Source organism: Leopardus geoffroyi, chromosome D2 (genome assembly GCF_018350155.1).
Source record: "Leopardus geoffroyi isolate Oge1 chromosome D2, O.geoffroyi_Oge1_pat1.0, whole genome shotgun sequence".
Classification (NCBI taxonomy): domain Eukaryota; kingdom Metazoa; phylum Chordata; class Mammalia; order Carnivora; family Felidae; genus Leopardus; species Leopardus geoffroyi.
The window spans coordinates 86,490,314-86,508,275 of NC_059334.1; the positions used below are offsets into that span (position 1 = coordinate 86,490,314).

General features: G+C 54.5%; 1 protein-coding gene across 1 annotated transcript in view; it reads right to left on the bottom strand.

Annotated features, from left to right (window-relative positions):
- Positions 1-17,962, bottom strand: part of TCERG1L (transcription elongation regulator 1 like) — a 196,755-nt gene that overhangs the window by 37,095 nt on the left and 141,698 nt on the right. Inside the window, exons 7-8 of the mRNA XM_045439269.1 lie at positions 16,141-16,295; positions 4,188-4,257 (exon numbers count right to left, since the gene is read on the bottom strand). Coding sequence (XP_045295225.1) covers positions 4,188-4,257; positions 16,141-16,295 — 225 coding nt within the window. The remainder of the gene's footprint in view (positions 1-4,187; positions 4,258-16,140; positions 16,296-17,962) is intronic.

The window sequence follows — 17,962 nt, forward strand, 5'->3', positions numbered from 1 at the left end:
GGGATCATGTGTGGACATGGAGGATGGGGGTACCTCCTCAGGTGACCCCAAAGATCCTTCAAGACCCAGCCTTGTCCAGAGGCCCTGCTTGGGGCGTGCCTTGGCCACGTTGGTTTGCCAAGAGAAAATATGCGGGACGTACTTGGGGCAAACAGAAAAAGGACCGGGCACTTCCTACCGATTCAATGTTCTCTTAGGTCTCCAGCCCACGCTGCTCACGACCCCAAGAAAGCGCCCTATTGATGCGACTTTTTTATGGGATGAGGCCAACTTTACCCCTTCTACCCAAAGCCATCAACTGGGCATCCCCAAACTTACAAACTACAAAAGTTACGAACTTAGAAATAAGCAATACTCCAAGCCAAGAGATTTCTTTTGGTCACCCACAGGATAAAAAATCTGCGCCACAGCTGTGGGGCCAGTGGTAACTGAAGGAGTGAGGCCACCCTTTCATGCTCCAGGAAGCCGTTAGTGAGGAGGAACCCCCAGCCCATCAACTGGTAAAATCAGGCACCTTGTGAAAGAGCTAAAAGCCACACATATCGTTGACAATTTCTTCTCTAATGTGTCTTGTGGATCATTTCATTCTGATGTTTAAACTATATGACTCACATTCGCTGGATCCTTGAGATAGTACCGTTCAATTACCTGACATAAATCCTAAGTTCTTAAAATAGACCGCACATGTGAAAAGCATGTCTGAACTTAGAGAAGACCACTCAACCAGAAACCGGCAAAACCCGTAGACACTGCACAAAACGACAAAACAGGGAGACACAATCACTTTCCCACTTCCCAGTCCCGGGGAAGATGCAGGGTCACATGTCATGGGCGCATCCCGTTAAGTAGTAAATGACAAGGCACTTGAAACTGCTCACCAGGTCATGTAAAATATTTCAGTAATTTGAAAGCTTGTCACTGGGAGTATTTCTCTTCCCAGGGAGTTTTGGGAAAAGTATCATCTAGACCTGAATTATTGGAACAATTGAGCTAATTCCATCTGTGGAAGAGTGTGCAAGATGTATACGAGTCGTGTCGGGGTTTGGAAGAAACGCAGGAGCAGAAAGCAACGTCCAACGTTTCCTGAACATGGCGGCTGCTGAGTCACACGCCGTAGGAGGATTTGACACGCTTCTTGATGACGAAAAATTTCATTAGTTACACAATAAAGGTAGGTCAGAAGGGACTGATTTCAGCAGGTCCTCTGAAGGCTTGTTCTCTTAATAGCTATGCCAGAATCCGCCAATTGAAAATACACAAACGCAGTCAGGAGCTCGAGAAAAGCCCGGACTCACTGACAATAACCTTCCCAAAGACAGACACGGTGCACGGAGATGCCGGTGGTCTGGCAGCCCAGGGCGATCAGCTCTGAGCAAATGACACGCAGATCAGGCTGTGGGGGGAGTTTGGAAAAACCGCACAGGAGTGAGCCTTCCAAACAGAACATGTGGTTTGTGTAAATGGCTCAGAGATGAATGACCAGGACGGGTGGAATATTCTAGAAGCCCAGTCCAGCTGCATTCACTACAGAGGAAGCACTTCCTGCCAGAGCTCAGCGGGAGAAAAGCATGGCCAGGACAGGGACCCGCAGCCGGGGAAGGAGTCTGCAGGAGGAAACCGGGGCAGCAATGCCCACAGCTTCTGGGTCTGTTCCAAAGCTGGTGCTCATTTGCGGAAATCATTCAGATGAGTAAGACCAAAATTAATGTTCTGACGTTACTTGAATGCCAGCTGATCAGAATTCAAGGCCAGTCCCATGGGAACATGAGTGAAATGGGGCCACGTGTAGGCAGATGTCCCAGCTACTCTGGACCCCATCCAGCGTCTCCTCCAACCCAACTCCAACATCATCAAATGGTGGCTCCGTGTGCATATTTCTGGTGCCTCGGGAAGCTCGTTTTGTTTTTCAGATCGTGGATACATGTATGCAAAGACCAACAGAGACCGGCTTGGCTGATCCCCATGGTCTAAACATAAAAACCAAGACATGACACTCTACTCCCTTTCCTGGAGCCGTTGGCCCCGTGAAAGGCACGTGGCCACAGGGAGCCTCTGGCTGTGCCGACCGGCAGCCCTGGTCCCCTTCATCCCAGGGAGGAGCCATCCCTGCATCCAGACAGACCCCTGTCTTGGGGAGGACAGTGCTCACCATCCCCTGCAGTGTTTCTAGAAAGTTCTGTGCTATCTGCTTGTGATCAGTTGAAATTACAACATACCTGGGCCCTGGTCAGCAAAACGATTTTTTAAGGGGTGCATAATAGGGAGAGACCCAAAGGCATCGACATGAAAGGAATAGGGACCACACAGGGCTAACTCTGCAGGTCTGGGTCTCCAACCTCACTGGTCCGTCCTCAGTCCCAGAGAAGAGTCCCATCCCGACTGGGGGTCAGGTGTCAGGTGCCCAGTGCCCAGCGCTCGCTCTCCCTCCCTCCCTCCCCCTCCTTCCCTCCCTCTCTCCCACCTTCTTTTGCCAGGACGCCACCCCTAAGGGCTGAAGAGGCTGGGATGGGCACAGGCTGAGACAAGACGGCATTTTCCTTCATCACTGTAAACAGGTGTCACTGCGGGAGTCGTACTTCTAAGGCACTTTTTCTTTTTTTTTTTTGGTAGAAATAATATTGAGAGTGTATTTTTAAGACTACAACATAAGGCCAAAGAAGAATCAGGTGAAAGAAGGGCCCCTGGCTGACTGTCGGTGGAACATGTGACTTGATCTCAGGCCCCATGTTAGGTGCAGAGATCACTTATAAAAGAAAATCTTTAAAATGTTAAAAAAAAAAAAAAAGAAGAAGAATTGGGTGGCATGAAAATGGTGACAGATAATGGTTTTCACCAAAACACATAGATCAGTGATGTGAGGTCTATTTTCCTCAGATACACAGACGATGATTTTTCTTTGCCACTATAGTGATCACACTTTCCGTTGTGATGCTATTAAAAAACCACCAATTTTCACAAGTTGGCTTTGGAGTCTTAGCCAGCACCTTCCCCTGGTCTCCCTCGCCCTCACAGCCCCGATGGCAGGCTGGAGCCCGCCCACCCGGCCATCTGCCTCCCTTGTCCACACAACGAAGCTCTTCTTTGCACTGTTTCTGTGTCCAGAGACTCGTCGGAAACGCTTTCCTTTCAGAATGACTTCAAACGTGAGGCTCTTTTCTGCGTGAGCAGGGTGGGGGCTGGGCTCTGTCTGCAGCACCTGCCTCCTCCGTGCTCGGGTTCTAAGGCACATTGTGTAAGGAGAACGTGCCCACGGTGCTCACCCTCCGGGGGCACGCTGATCCCTGCCGCCGGCCGAGGCCATCCCGTGAGAGGCGGGACAAGGGGGCGGCTGGTGCGTGGCCGGGAGCACCCACTGGGCCACGATGAGGGCCGGGCTCTGGCAGGACATGGGCACCCCCTGAGCTCAGGAAGCGGCCCGTGACTCACGCTTCACGGGTGGCCTTTTATATCCCCCTCCTTCTCTGCCAGAGGCGGGTGCCGGACAACACGGCCACGCCTTCTGCCCGCTTCCTAGGGGCTTAGACACACGGACCCGGGCTTCACCCCTGACGTGGGGGTCAGAAGGAAAGGAGCCACGGAACCGGCCCAGCAGGAGGGGCTGCGGGGGTAGCAGTCAGAGGAGGGTCCCGCACCACAGCCACAGGGTGACGAGCACAGAGAGCTGTGTATTCGCTAGTGTGACCACAGTCACACGCCCCCCCCCCCCAATCCTCTGTCACCTTACGCTGCCATCGGGAGCTTCCGCAATCTCGCGCAGGTGGGAAATCCGAGGTCAGGATGGAATTATTTTGCCCAAGTCACAAAGCAAGAGGCGCCCAACTCCAGCCCCAGACCTGCCTGACCCGCAAAACGGTGTCCTCTCCTCCCCCCACACCTGGCACCTTCCATCCACACCTTCAGGGCTCCGGGTGCCAGGCCAGGGCTGAGCACGTGGGCACCAGGGAGGGCCAGTGCGGGCCAACGCTGGCCAGTGTCCAAGGTGCCTGGAGCCCTCCCGGGCACCTGCCTGCCGAGGCACAGGGCACCCGGAGCAGTCACTGAGGAGGAACCTGGGACCCCCTGTTGCCTGTCCACTGGTTACACCTCTTCATTGCTCACACGGCAGGGCCAGAACGATCCCTTTTCTCTCCACACCCCCCAACTACCCACTAAGGAGAGACACACGAGCAAAAGGCATCGTCACCTACCGGTTCCTCTTGGTTCTCATGTCTGGGTCTTCCCTGCCATCCTCAGGCCTCGACCCATCGCTGTGGTCGGCTGGAAGAAAACCAAGTTAACAAGATTGCCGGTCAGCGCCCATCACCCTGGCAAAGCCCGGGCAGCCCCCACTTCCAAGCGGAGTCAGCTGGAGGGTCAGGAAACATATTTCCCACAAAGACTGATACCAAATCCTGGAACCAACCTTCCCTTGGTACTCGCTCTGTGTTCCGGCAGAAGAGAGATCTGATTCTCTTTCGTGCGGAGAAGGCATCTCTAGCTGCCGCCCGTGTGTAGAGGCTGCTAGATCGTCCAGAGAAGCCAGAGGCTGGAGACTGGGAGGGGGGCGTCACCCAACCCCCACCCCCCTGCCCCGCCGGCACCTTGGGACTCAGGCCCTGGATAAGCCCTTCTGTGTCACGTGCCCCTGCAGGTTCTCACAAGTGACCCTAGAGACCTGGTCCCCCCTCTGTCCACTGCAGTGAATCACCCCACTTTTGTTTTAAATATTTTATTTATTTTTGATAGAGAGAGAAGAGCACAAGTGGGGGAGGGGCAGAGAGAGAAGGAGACACAGAATCTGAAGCAGGCTCCAGGCTTAACCGACTGAGCCAGCCAGGTGCCCCTCTTTATTTTTGAGATAGAGAGAGAGAGACAGAGCGTGAGCAGGGGAGGGGCAGAGAGAGAAGGAGACACAGAACCCGAAGCAGGCTCCAGGCTCCGAGCTGTCAGCCTAGAGCCCGACGCGGGGCACGAACTCACAAACTGCAAGATCGTGACCTGAGCCGAAGTCAGACGCTTAACCGACTGAGCCACCCAGGCGCTCCGTGAATCACCCCACTTCTGCACACGGCATGTACCTCACTACTGGCCATGCAGCGTCTTCAAAAACCCAAATTGATTTTGAAGACAGGCCCCCATTTCCATCCTGAGGAGGCTGGCCTTGTAAATATTTGATGAGCTTTTGGAATGAGAAAGTAAAAAGGTGCTTCAGCATTTCTTATTTGTCTCCAAAAGGGAAAGAGGAAAAATGAGTATCAGGATGCTTCCAGAGCATTATTATTTCAGTCCTGACAGATGAATGATTTCCAAACGCTCCCTGGCGTTACAACTGATTTCTGCCCTGCTTCTCATTCTGTGTCCATCATGCACAGGAGACCACTTTCTCGTGCCCGTGTCCCGTGTGGGCAGAGGTGCAGGGGCTGGGCTCCGTGGAGCATCCCCGGTCTCCGCGTCCCCCAGCCCACCTGGCTGCCTGAACTCCGCCCTTCCTGGGGAGGCTCTGCCATGAGAACGGGGCCACGAAGGATGCGCTGTTTGGAATCCCAGCGAAGCCTCCGCCTCCCACCTTTTCATAGGCTTCTATGTTCAGTGTGGGGCTGCCTGCAGGAGGAGAGAGTCAGGTTCTGGAAGCTCCCGGCTGCCCCAGCCCAGCCCTCGTCCTGGTTGGGGTTCCTCCCACGCACAGCCACCCATGCCAAGCTGCATGCACTACACTACGCCATCATGGGACCAGTGGGCGCTTGCCAAGAACCTACTGGAAGCACCTTCTGAAAGAGGCTCGCCCAGGAAGGAGACGTTACAGACACGGACATTGTCCAAATGAAGATGGGGAGCGGGGCTCCTTGTGGGACAGTGGGGAGGGGTGGTCCGGGACCTCAGCCCCGGCAGCCTCAGTGGCACCTCGGGAGCCCTCGCACAGGGAGCCTCCTGCGCTGGTGACGCTTGGGGCTGGACGCGCTGCAGGTTGCTTAGCACATGCCTGTAGCAGGGGGGACGGGTCCCAGGTGCGACAGCCAGAAATGTCTCCAGAAACTGCCAAACACCCCCTAGGGAACAGAAGCCCCCTCCTGGTTGAGAACCAGGTCTAGAGACGAGAGCATTTGTGACACCAGCTGATATGGGGGGGACTCACCATCTTCACGCTCCACACTCTCTTCCCACATGGCCCGTCCAGGGCGCCAACAGTCAGCCCTTCTAGGCCGCTGCCCCAAAAGGCACACGCACCTCCCTGCCCCTACCCTGTCCTCCCCACCCGGCCTCTCTGCCTCAGTGGCCCACGGGCACCCCAGCCCTGCACACTCAACCTGTCCACCCCTGTACCCACTCTCCCCTGTCCCTGCCTCCATGCCTGCCAGACCCCTGCACCTGAGACGCCAGGACTGGATCCCGGCCCCTCTGCCCCGGGGAGGGACAGGGGTCCCCCAGGGGCTCCGCCTCAGTGACCCCAGAGCAGCTGCGAGCCTGCCCGTCTGCATCTCAGGGTGTCTGAAGGTGCACCCCCTTCCCAGAGCGCCTGGGGGGAGGGGACGCTGCAGCCAGGTTTCGCAGAAAGAGAGGGACTGTGTTTTGCCATCTGCTGGCCTTTTAGGCAGAGAGGACGGGGGTGACGGGGAGCAGGCAAGGTGTGGCCAGAATAAGAAACCAAGTGGAGCAGAGGCAGACCATGCCCCTTGCTCCACTCCAGTAAATACTTGAGGGAGGGCAAAGGGTGGACGTGAAAAATCAGGAGTTTTTTCGGGAAGAATGAGGTCATACAATTATAAAGCTATCGATTATTTTTTAAAGATCTTTTGTTGGTTTGTTGCGGATAGTCTCGTCGTGAGGAAAGTAATCAAGACACAGGATCCAGACGCCGTAAAGGAAAATACTCGTAACCGCGACTGCCTTTAACAGTACAAGACCAGAAGGAAGGTCACGCGTTCGGCAGAGCGGGGGGCGCTGGGGTCGGCAGCTCCTCCGGATGCCCACTGAGCTCTGGATTCGGATGAGACCGCAGAGCCGCCCGGACGAGCCGCCAGCCTTCAATAACCACAGAGATAATAACGGAGCAGAAACTCCAGAGGCCACACGCAAGGATCACACGTTTAAGAAAATCGTTTGGAAAACTCACAAATGGATGCCTCCAGTCCTCCACAAGCAGGAACCAGAAACCCCTGAGGATAGGAGAACCCGTTTTCCAGGATTTCCGTGTAATAAACCCAGAAAGTCCAGTTCTCAACAAAAAATTACAACCCATACAAAGAAATAGGAAAGCGTGGCCCATTCACGAGAAACAAGAATTGGACAGAAACCACTCCCGAGGAAGATGACCTCCGAACGGATGAGGGAGATAAATGTGGGAGCTAAAACCAGAAAACTCTTAGGGGAAAACACAGGGAGACATCCCGACGGCAGATTTGGTCATGGTTTCTTACCCATGACACCAAACCACAGGCGATAGAAGGAAGAAAACGCGAGAGATGGGACTTCATAAAATTAAAGACGTTTGTACATCAAAGGACACTGTGACCACACAATGGGAGCAAATGTTTGCAAACCACGTATCTGCCAAGGGATCAGCACCCAGACCCGCTCCACAACAACACCACAAACTAAGACAAAAACGACCCAATTATAGAAAGGACAAATGACGTGAAGGCACGCTTCTCTAAAGAAACCATACACGTGGGGCGCCTGGGTGGCGCAGTCGGTCGAGCGTCCGGCTTCAGCCAGGTCACGATCTCGCGGTCCGTGAGTTCGAGCCCCGCGTCGGGCTCTGGGCTGATGGCTCGGAGCCTGGAGCCTGTTTCCGATTCTGTGTCTCCCTCTCTCTCTGCCCCTCCCCCGTTCATGCTCTGTCTCTCTCTGTCCCAAAAATAAATAAACGTTGAAAAAAAAAAATTAAAAAAAAAAAAAAGAAACCATACACGTGGCCAAGAAGCACGTGACAAGATGTTACACACCCTTAACCATTAGGGAAACGCCAGTCAAAACCAGAATGATGCGCCACTTTACATGCTCCATGGTGGTGATCACAATAGCAGTGATAATGATACTAACGATAAAAACGAGATCAGCGGGTTCTGGCAGGGATAGAGAAGGATGGGAAGACCCCCGTGTTGGGAACGTAAAACAGCGTCACTGCTGTGACAGAAGAAGTCTTGGCCGCTCCTCAAGAGGCCAAATGTAGAACTGCCCCTTGAGCCCGAAATTCAACTCCTCGGAATAGACACAGAAGAACTGAAACAGGGACTCAAACAGATATCTGTGTGCCGACGTTTATACTAACACAATTCACGGTAGCCAAACGGTGGCAACAGCCAAGCGCCCATCAACCGACGGACGGACAGGAAATGGGTCCATCCACACGATGGAATATTATTGGGCTGGAAACAGGAATGAACGTCCGACAGAGGCTACAGCCTACGTGGGTAAGCCGAGAAGACACTAAGCTCGGTGAAGCCAGTCAGACACTAAGGGGGCAGGGCCGCCTGGTGCCACTCGCAGGAGGCCTATGAGCCGGCGAGTCCATAGCCATGGGGGGCGGGGAAGGGAGGCTCCCGGGGCTGCGGGAAGAAAGTCACGGGACTCGCTGATCATGGTTACGGAGTTTCTGTCTGGGGTGAAGACAGAGCTTTGGAGGATGTGGTGATGGCTGTACAACAATATTAAGGAAGTTAATGCCACCAGATCGTACACTTAAAAATGGTTACAAAGACAGACGCCAAGTTACGTATATCTTAGTACAATCAGAAGAAATTCAGGACCGATTTTTTATGGAAAAAAAATCAAAAGATGAGGAAAAAAATACTCTAATCGTGCTGTAGCCCAAATGCTGATATCTACAACACTCCATATATTTCAATAAAAGAGACAAAGACTTAAGCATGTCACGGAATACAAAACAAAACAAATGGCCAATAAACCTGTGAAAAGGTTCAATTTCACTCAAAACTTAAAAAACGCCAGTCGAAACAAAGAATGGTTTTAAAATTCAAATGTGGATGATCTCTGGTGCTTGCAGAAGTGTGCAGAATCTATTAGTGGGTCTGGGAGCTGGGCTATTGTGGAGGAAAATTTAAAAGGCATGTACCTTTTGACCCGGCAGTTCGAATAATACGCATCTGTACAATACAAACGCTTGTAAAGATGCTCCTAAGATAAATACATGTGCACAAAGACATTCTTATCAGCATGTCCAGCTGAGGGAGAGGGAGCGGGAGAGAGGAGGGAACCTTGCACAGAGGACCTGAGCACTCTGCGGGAGAAGCCTGGGCCCCGGGAGCCAGGGTCAGGGCTGGCCAGATGTCCGAGTCCCGCCTACGGGACTGCCCCAGGGGCACGCCCAGAACACAAGGCTCAGCAGGCCTGTCCTTCCGCTCGATGGGGGCCAAGCTTTGACGGGACAGCTGCACCCCTGACCTGAGTTCTCTGCCAATCGCCCTGCGACAGCTCTGTCTGCATTTCCTAAAATCCATGAAATTTGCAACAGATGAGTCATTCATTTAAAATTGTTGTCCCAGGGACGCCTGGGTGGCTCAGTCGGTTAAGCATCCGACTTCAGCTCAGGTCATGACCACGTGGTTTCTGAGTTCGAGCCCTGCGTCGGGCTCTGTGCTGACAGCTCAGTGCTTCCGATTCTGTGTCTCCTTCTCTCTGCCCCTTCCTCGCTCGTACTCTGTCTCTCTCTCTCTCTCAAAAAAAAACATTAAAAATAATAATAATAATAATAAAAAACACATAAAAGTTGCTGTCCTGTGCTGTTTAGGACTGCTGTTTGTGAGCCAATGGGAAGAACGGGCACCCCCGTTCCCTCCGAGACACAGAGGAGAAGCATCCCCCAAGACCGTGGCTGCCCGGGGCGAACGGAGGGGCAAGGTGGGTGCACTTTCCTGCTTGGCCACGAGCCCCGAAACCTGTCCCCCAGGCTGGGTCAGGGCAGCTGGCGGAGGTGGGTGGGGGTGTCAGCACCGGGGGACACGAGGGAATCCCGGGGCAGATCCAGGGCCCTGCACCGTGGCTCCATCACCTCCACCAGCTGGGGGCCTCCTGACACCAAAACTGGTCTCCGCGTTTCTTGTTTGTCTGCAGGTGGTGTTCAGTTTACAGCCTGGCCGCTGGTCTGGGACTCGCTTTGCTCCTCCCCCACTGCCCCTGGGCCCCCTGCTCACTGCTGGGGTCGGGTGTCAGCCCCGTCCCCAAGTACACAAATGACTGGTCTGGAAAGGAACTAATGTCCTCCTCCTTCCCCTTCCTTCCCTTCCTCCTTCCTTCCTGGGTCCGCAGTCGGGGGAGGTGGGGGTGACAGCTCGAAGCATTAGGTTCTGGGGAAAACCACTTTGAAAAATGCTCTTCCCGCCTCTTGGGGTTAACAGCTGCACAGACCCAGCCCCTGCATCAGCGCTAACCCAGCAGTGTTGCTGACCCCGGTTGAACCTCTGCCCTGCCGTCCTGGCCACCCGGCTGCAGGAAACAGGGAGGTGACTGTTATGGAGCCTCGTGAAGACCCCTGCTGTGATGCCTGTCCCGGCTGCCTGGCACATTCTGCTAGGAGTTCAGGCCCCCTGACCCTGCTTTCTGGAGGCATGACCTGTCCCCACTCACCTGCCCCATCTAGGGTCTGGGTCATTCATCCCGCAAAGAGGAGCCACGGGAGGGGCCCCCACGTGTTGTCGGGTGTGGGACACATGTCACATGTGAAGGGCAGCGTCCCTCCCAAACAGCCGGGACGGCTGAACTCTGCTTGGGGCGGGGGCTCTGCCACCTGATCCCTGGGGACAGGTGATGCCCACACTGGAGTGTGGAGGACGAGTCGCTGAGCCCGGCCACCTGGTCCCCCTGTGGCTCGGAGATCCTCGTGCTGTCCCTGGGCACACAAAGCCGGGGAAGTCACAGCTGTGTTGACTCACGGGGATGGTTCTATGTCCTACTTGGCGAAATGAACGCCATTAGCATTGTACATCTGTCTCGAATATAAATGACTAAAATGTTTACAAAGTAATTGAAGCCAAGTGACGTCCGTGCCCCCTCTGCTGCAGGTTGGGGACAAAGTGGCATTAGAGGACAAAGCCGCCTGCACCCGACTGTGGGTGTGTCGGGCACAGGGGGAGGTGCGTTCCCCTCACAGGCTCGCAGCTCACGAGAAGCCTGGTGGAGTCGGACCCACCAGGGTGCAAATCCGGGCCCCCCACCTGACAGAAGCGTGACCTTGGGCCATCTCTTTTTTATCCCCTCTTCTGTAAACTGGGTATAAAGCCAGTGGGTTGCAGAACGATGACCCCAAAGATGGCCGTGCCCGGTCCCTGGAGCCTGTGACTGTATCAGGTTAGGCTGCAAAGGGAGATTTGCAAAGCATCCTTCCTTGAGATGGGAGAGCATCCCGGGTCGTCCAGGCGAGTCCAGTCTCATCAGAAGGACCCTGCCAAGCGGAGGAGGAAGGCAGAAGAGTGTCCAGAAGGATCTGAGGTGCCCCCGAAACCAGGCGGCCAGAAACACGCCTGCCGACACCCTGGGACTTAAGTACCGTGACAAACTGGCGTTGTGGCAAGCTGCTAAGCGTGTGATGGTGTGTCCCAGCAGCGACGGGTAGGTCACACAGACGGCGCCCGCCCGGTGAGGCCGGGGTGGGCTGGGCCCACCGGGCGATGCACCCCTGTTTTCCGTGCGCACGTCCCTGCCCTCCCCCACCCGTGCCACCCGCAGCCCAGGTGCGAGACCCGGACGGCCGGGAGCCCTCCACCCGGCACGAGAAAGGGGGGCTCTGGTGCCGCAGGTGAATGCGGCCCAAGAGCCGAGCGTCTGATGGGGCCGTGGACACCGAAGCCCGCGGACGAGCGCGAGCGTCCTCTGAACCGAGGCCCCGGCCAAGGCCCCTGCGTGGCCAGGCAGCGGGTGGGGGTCGCGGGTGCAGGCTGAGGCTGGTGCCTCTCCGTTCACTCCGGTTCCGCAGGTGTCTACTCTCAACGAGCCGTGGACTTCGAGAGCCGAACCCAATCAGGACACGCTGCCAGACGGTCAGGAGACGGTCCCGGGCTCTGTCTGACTCTCTCAGCGACGCTACCAGAATGAAGGGGCTCTGCTGCTCGTCTGCTGACTGATGAGCGGCTCGGCACTTTTGGCAGTGCTGTGTCCTGGACCCCGAAGCCGTCTGGCACCATCAGCCCCTGCTTGTTTGCCTCACGTCCCCGGCAGGCACACGCGCTTCTAGAACCATCGCAGCTAGATGTGGCAGCTCTTTTATAAAACTCGTGTATTTCATTTGCCTCTTGAAAGATAATTGGTATCCACTGGAAGGCTTAATTGTTCCATTCCAGACCAGAAACAGGTATTCATATATTCAAATCCATAATGACTCACAGTCGAACAAAATGTGAAAAACAAAATCCTCCACCAAGAACAATCTCCCCTGGAGCTGATTCTTATAATAATTAGGGTCAGATCACTGATGAGTCATGATGGATGAACAGCCAGGGAAAAATGTCACTTGCTGAAGGCTGGAGGTCATCAACTCTGCCCACTAATCGCTAATTAATCCTCCAGAAACACCCTCTGTCCTAATTGTTTTGCGGCAAACACAACAATTTGGGTGGGTGGGTCTTAGGAAACTAGAAATTATGCACGTAAATGCCAATCCTACCCTGCGACAGGAAGTTGCATTGAGGTCATTTGCATATCTTGAAGATTCAGGTTAAAAAAAAACAGGTTTAAGAAAATCTCTTCCTCTCTTTACAAGAGGAAGCAAGGTGAAAACTTGTTTTGTAACTACGCATAATCTTAGTAATCACATATCTATCTAGGTAGAGTAGTTTGGGTCATGGTAGCAGGTTAACGGATGACAAACTATCCTGATATAATAAATCTAAATTCATCAGATATTTCTGCTTGTGTTTGTCAGACTTAAGACTCAATTCTCTACCTTTTTTAAGTCTAAAATGAGATTCTGTTGGGAGACTCAAGTGGAGCACTGATCTGTGACCCACGTAACTCAGATCCCTGCCGTTAAATTAATTAAACAAGGAGGCCACCAGGCTGACGTGGCTCTGATTCCTTGGAGGTCTACTTAAGCAAACCGAAATCTAAGCCAGTAAATATCTCAGGTTGCAACACCAATCAAAATACTAAGGATGACTGGGGCGCCTGGGTGGCTCAGCCTGCGAAGTGCCCCACTTTGGCTCAGATCATGATCTCGCAGTTTGTGGGTTCGAGCCCTGAGTCGGGCTCTGTGCTGACAGCTCAGAGCCCGGAGCCTGCTTCAGACTCTGTGTCTCCCTCTCTCTACTCCTCCTCTGCTCATACTCTCTCTGTCAAAAATAAATAAACAGTGAAAAAAAGTGCTAAGGATGACCAGTCACAAACAGGCACCTGTGTCTGAAGCTGCCGCCAATCAAATGGTTTCCCTTCTTTGCTTCCCCACCTTGTCTGTCCCCCCTCGCCGCCCCGCCCCCGCCGGCTCCCATCAGCTGCCCTGAACTGCTTCTGCTTTGGTGCTCCCCAGCTGGAACCGGCTTCTGCTCAAAAGAGTTCTTCAAATGTTTAATATCCCTCAGCTAACCCTCAACCCCGTCCTCCACCTACAATCCCCACAAGCCTTGAAATGGCAGGTGACTCAGCGGGGAGCTCTGTGCATGCCTCTGTTTCTCCTAGACCTGGCTTCATTAGACCCAAAGGACAGAAGCCACAGGGCAACCATGCGTTGACTGGTAATGAGCTCCCTCCTCATGCCTACCAATACTTCGGGGCAGGGGTGGGGGAAAGAGAAAAGGGAGGGAAGGGAGGGAGACAGGGAGGGAGGGAGGGAAGGAAGAAGGAAGGGAGGGAGGGAGGGAGGGAGGGAGGGAGAGAGGGAGAGAGGGAGGGAGGGAGGGAGGGAGGAAGGGAGGGAGGAAGGGAGGGAGAGAGGGAGGGAGAGAGGGAGGGAGAGAGGGAGGGAGAGAGGGAGAGTGGGAGAGAGGGAGGGAGGGAGGGAGGAAGGAAGGAAGGGAGGGAGAGAAGAAGGAAGGAAGGAAGGGAGGGAGAGAGGGAGAGAGGGAGAGAGGGAGGGAGGGAGGGAGGGAGGGAGGAAGGAAGGGAGGGAGAGAAGAAGGAAGGAAGGAAGGGAGGGAGAGAGGGAGGGAGAGAGGGAGAGAGGGAGGGAGGGAGAGAGGAAGGAAGGGAGGGAGGGAAGAAGGAAGGGAGGGAGGGAGGGAGGGAGAAAGGGAGAGAGGGAGGAAGGGAGGCAGGAAGGGAGGGAGGGAGGGAGGGAGAGAGGGAGAGAGGGAGGGAGGAAGGGAGGGAGGAAGGGAGGGAGAGAGGGAGGGAGAGAGGGAGAGTGGGAGAGAGGGAGGGAGGGAGGGAGGGAGGGAGGAAGGAAGGGAGGGAGAGAAGAAGGAAGGGAGGGAGGGAGGGAGGGAGGAAGGGAGGCAGGGAGGGAGAGAGGGAGGAAGGGAGGAAGAAAGGAAGGAAGGAAGGAAGGAAGGAAGGAAGGAAGGAAGCAAGGAAGGAAGGAGGGAGGGAGGAGGGAGGAAGGAAGGAAGGGAAGGAGGGAAGGAAAGAGGGAGGGAAGGAAGGAAGGGAGGGAGAGAGGGAGAGAGGGAGGGAGAGAGGGAGAGGGAGGGAGGAAGGAAGGGAGGGAGGGAGGGAAGAAGGAAGGAAGGGAGGGAGAGAGGGAGGGAGGGAGGGAGGAAGGAAGGAAGGAGGGAGGGAGGAGGGAGGAAGGAAGGAAGGAAGGAGGGAAGGAAGGGAAGGAGGGAAGGGAAGGAGGGAGGAAGGGAGGAAAGGAGAAATAGCACCCGATTACCTAGAAGTACGTAAGCTAAGGACACTGCCTGCATTATCCGTCTTTTCCCAATCGAATAAAATCCCAGCTACCACAACTGCACCCCGTGTTTCTAATGGGACTGGGGAGTCCTGTGAGGCCCCAAGGTGTGCAGTGTTTTGTGGTCCGTGAGTCAGGGGATGGTTTTCTATGAGGATTTGTTTTCAGACCTTCTGTCAACAAAACATTCCCTGTAAAAACGGACACCACTCAGTCAAAGGAGGAAACAAAATCACAAACCCAATTCGTAGTGTCCCTGAATGCAGCCAAGTTTTTACACGTTCAGTTCACGATGCACCTAAAGCACCTGTCTCTTCCCAGTGTGGGTTGCCCCAGGCTCTCTGGAGAAGGGAGGGCCGTCTCATGTGAAACAAGCATATCACACTGTCACCTCTCAATCCTGAGGACCACCACCAGCTCCGGAAGGGCCACACTTTCCAGGCTCTCAGCGCTGTTAAAAGTGCTAAGAAAGCTTTTATAATACCGCTTTCTAAAGTTGTAGTTAACGCCTCTGCCTCTACCTTTGACTAAGAACTGTGGGCAGGTGCTGGCTTGTGTTGGCCCTATATGATGGAATAAAAACCATCGCTAAGCTCAATAAAGCACCCCATAAAAATAAAGACCCTCTTTCCAGGGGTCAAGATCCAGTTTCCTGGCCTCTCAGCCAAGCGCGTGCATCTCAGGTCGGGAGAGTGCTGCTGATTTCAAGGTTCTCCAGCGTAGCCAATGCTATTTTAACCCACGTGCTCAGGGAATGGGGCTTTCCCAACACCACAGCTAGTATAAAAATATATGGCATCTAATCAGAAAGTATCCTTGCTGAAAATGCTGAACGTTCTTCTCAGACTCTGGGGAAATGAGGTTTACACGGGTGTCTTCAGACACCATCCACCTCCCTGCCAACTAGCCCGTCCCCTACAGCAGGAACGCAGGAACGTCCCCCACATGCCCGCCTCTCCCTGGAATTCAAGCACCCTCAAATAAACGATGGATGGATTTTGTTCAAGGCTCTAAAACGAAGGTAGAAGGAAATTTGCTCTGGTTTGTGAGCGTCTGGTCTCTCAAGTGGAGCTCACAAAACATTTGGAATAAAAATTCAATGTTGGCTGACGACGGTGCTAGAAGCTTCCAGGGGCGGACAGAAGGCCTCTCTGAGTTCACAACTTCCCATAATGCGGCAAGGAAGCCCCAGCCAGCCCCCGGGAAGGACGTGCCCTCAGCAGAAAGTGCCATAAAAATTTAATTCCTAAATTCTAGAGTAGCCAAGACAATTCTTGAAAGATAAATTTCCTGCATAACCGGGAAAACCCCGCTTCCCGTCACGACCATCAGCAGCACACAGTTGAAACACTAGGAAAGCGGACGCAAACGGCCCCGCTGTTAGTCACCTGTTGGGGCCTCCAGCTTGCGCTTGTGGGGCGGGTCCTCGATGATCCTGTTGAGGTCCCCGCGGTTCTTCAGGTCCATGGGCTTCTCCCACACGGACAGCTGCATCGTCGGGTTGAAGAAGAAAACCCGGTCGTCTCCCGTCCACACCACACACCTGTTTGAATGGAAAACTCACCTCAGTTACCCTCGGAGACATTTACTTAAGAAATCATCGGCCCGCACCCTCACCCAATTATAAACCCTGTACAAATAATGATGACCGTGTCTGGCTTTTTAGGGGTCCTTCACAGAGATTCTCGTACTTCCCCATCCGATTCACAGGTCGATACTATCCTAACCGTCCTTTGACGGACACCCAAGTGGAGCAAAGCAAGCAGCCTGACAAGGTCCTTGGAGGTCCAGGCTCCTCCTGGCGTGCCAACGGTCTCGGCTTTGACATAGCTCGGACCCTGCGCTCTGCCCCAAGGACTGCATACTTTGCAGGGGGCTTCCCGGTAAACGTTCCTAAGTACCGTACATGCGGGCGGATTCACGGGCCGTCGTGGCCCAAGGGAGTCCATACGCTCCGGCATCAGAGATATTAAAAGGGCTGCTTTGATTAGCAACTTTGGCCCTCGTTTCCTGGCTTGTTTCTAAAAGATCAAAGGGCGAAGCTTTGTGTTTTCATATGTAGGAATCTAACACCTCCAGAAGGAATAATATGCAATTTTAGGACCCCGTTTCCAGGGAAGGTTATCAGGCAGGAGAAAAGATTAAAAAGAAAAAGAAGGGAAGAAAACAAAAGAATTTATTTCACCTGTTCCAAAGGAGCATGCATGGCTCCGTAAGGACTTGGATCTGGGGTCCCAAAGAACGCAGCCGCTCAAGGCCACCAGCCCAGCTTCGGGCTCTGTCCCGAGACTCGTCCCGGGACGGGGCAGGGAAGCAGCGGTGCGCTAGCCTGGGCTCCCAGAAGCTTCCTCTCGGACAAGGCCTCTCCCCTCCCTGGGCCTCAGTTGCCCACAGTGATCTCTCAGCGTCCTGCAGCCCCAGGCATCTCGGACTCCCGGTGCTGGGGGCTGAGCAGGAGAGCCCACGTGTGCTGAAACCCTCTGGCTATTGACTGTCCCCTGAGGTGGGGGCCTCTGCTCAACGGGAACCGCCTGCCAGGCACGGCCTTCGTCTCCGATAACCAGCTCCTCCCCTGCCCAGCCAGCGGCACGGAGCCGTCTGCCATCAGGATAGAGCCAGCCCGTCGCCAGCCGCTCCGCCCTGCACAGAGGAAACCCCTCCGGCCCTGAATGTACAGCCCAGCTCACCCAGGAAGACGTTTCCCACGGGCCGCACAGAGGGCTCCGGCGCTGAACCCATGTTCTGGGAACTCTTAACAAATCAGTCTCCTTCCCGAAGGTGACGCTGAGATGGTCTGCTGGATTTACTACCCCAGCCAGGCCAGGTTCAAGGGCATGGTGGGCAGAATGATGGCTCCTAAAATGTCCACATCTTAATCCTTCAAGCCTGCCAGCGGGTGACCTAACATAGCGGGGGGGGGGGCTTTGCAGATGTGATTCAGTTAATATCTTCAGATGAGGGAGGATCCTGGATTGTTTGGTAGAAGAGCGAGGCAGGAGGGTCCGAATCAGAGGGGGAGACTTCATGGAACCTGAGAGACATAAAGACCCCCTGCAGCTCTCAGGGGGAGGAAGGGGCTCCGGAAGGCAAGACACTCCAGAAGCTGGGAAAGGCAAGGAACAGACTGCCCCCTGGAGCCTCCAGAAGGAACCTGGCCCCACCCACACCTGCACCTCAGTCCCGTGGGACCCGGCTTGGACTTCTGACCTC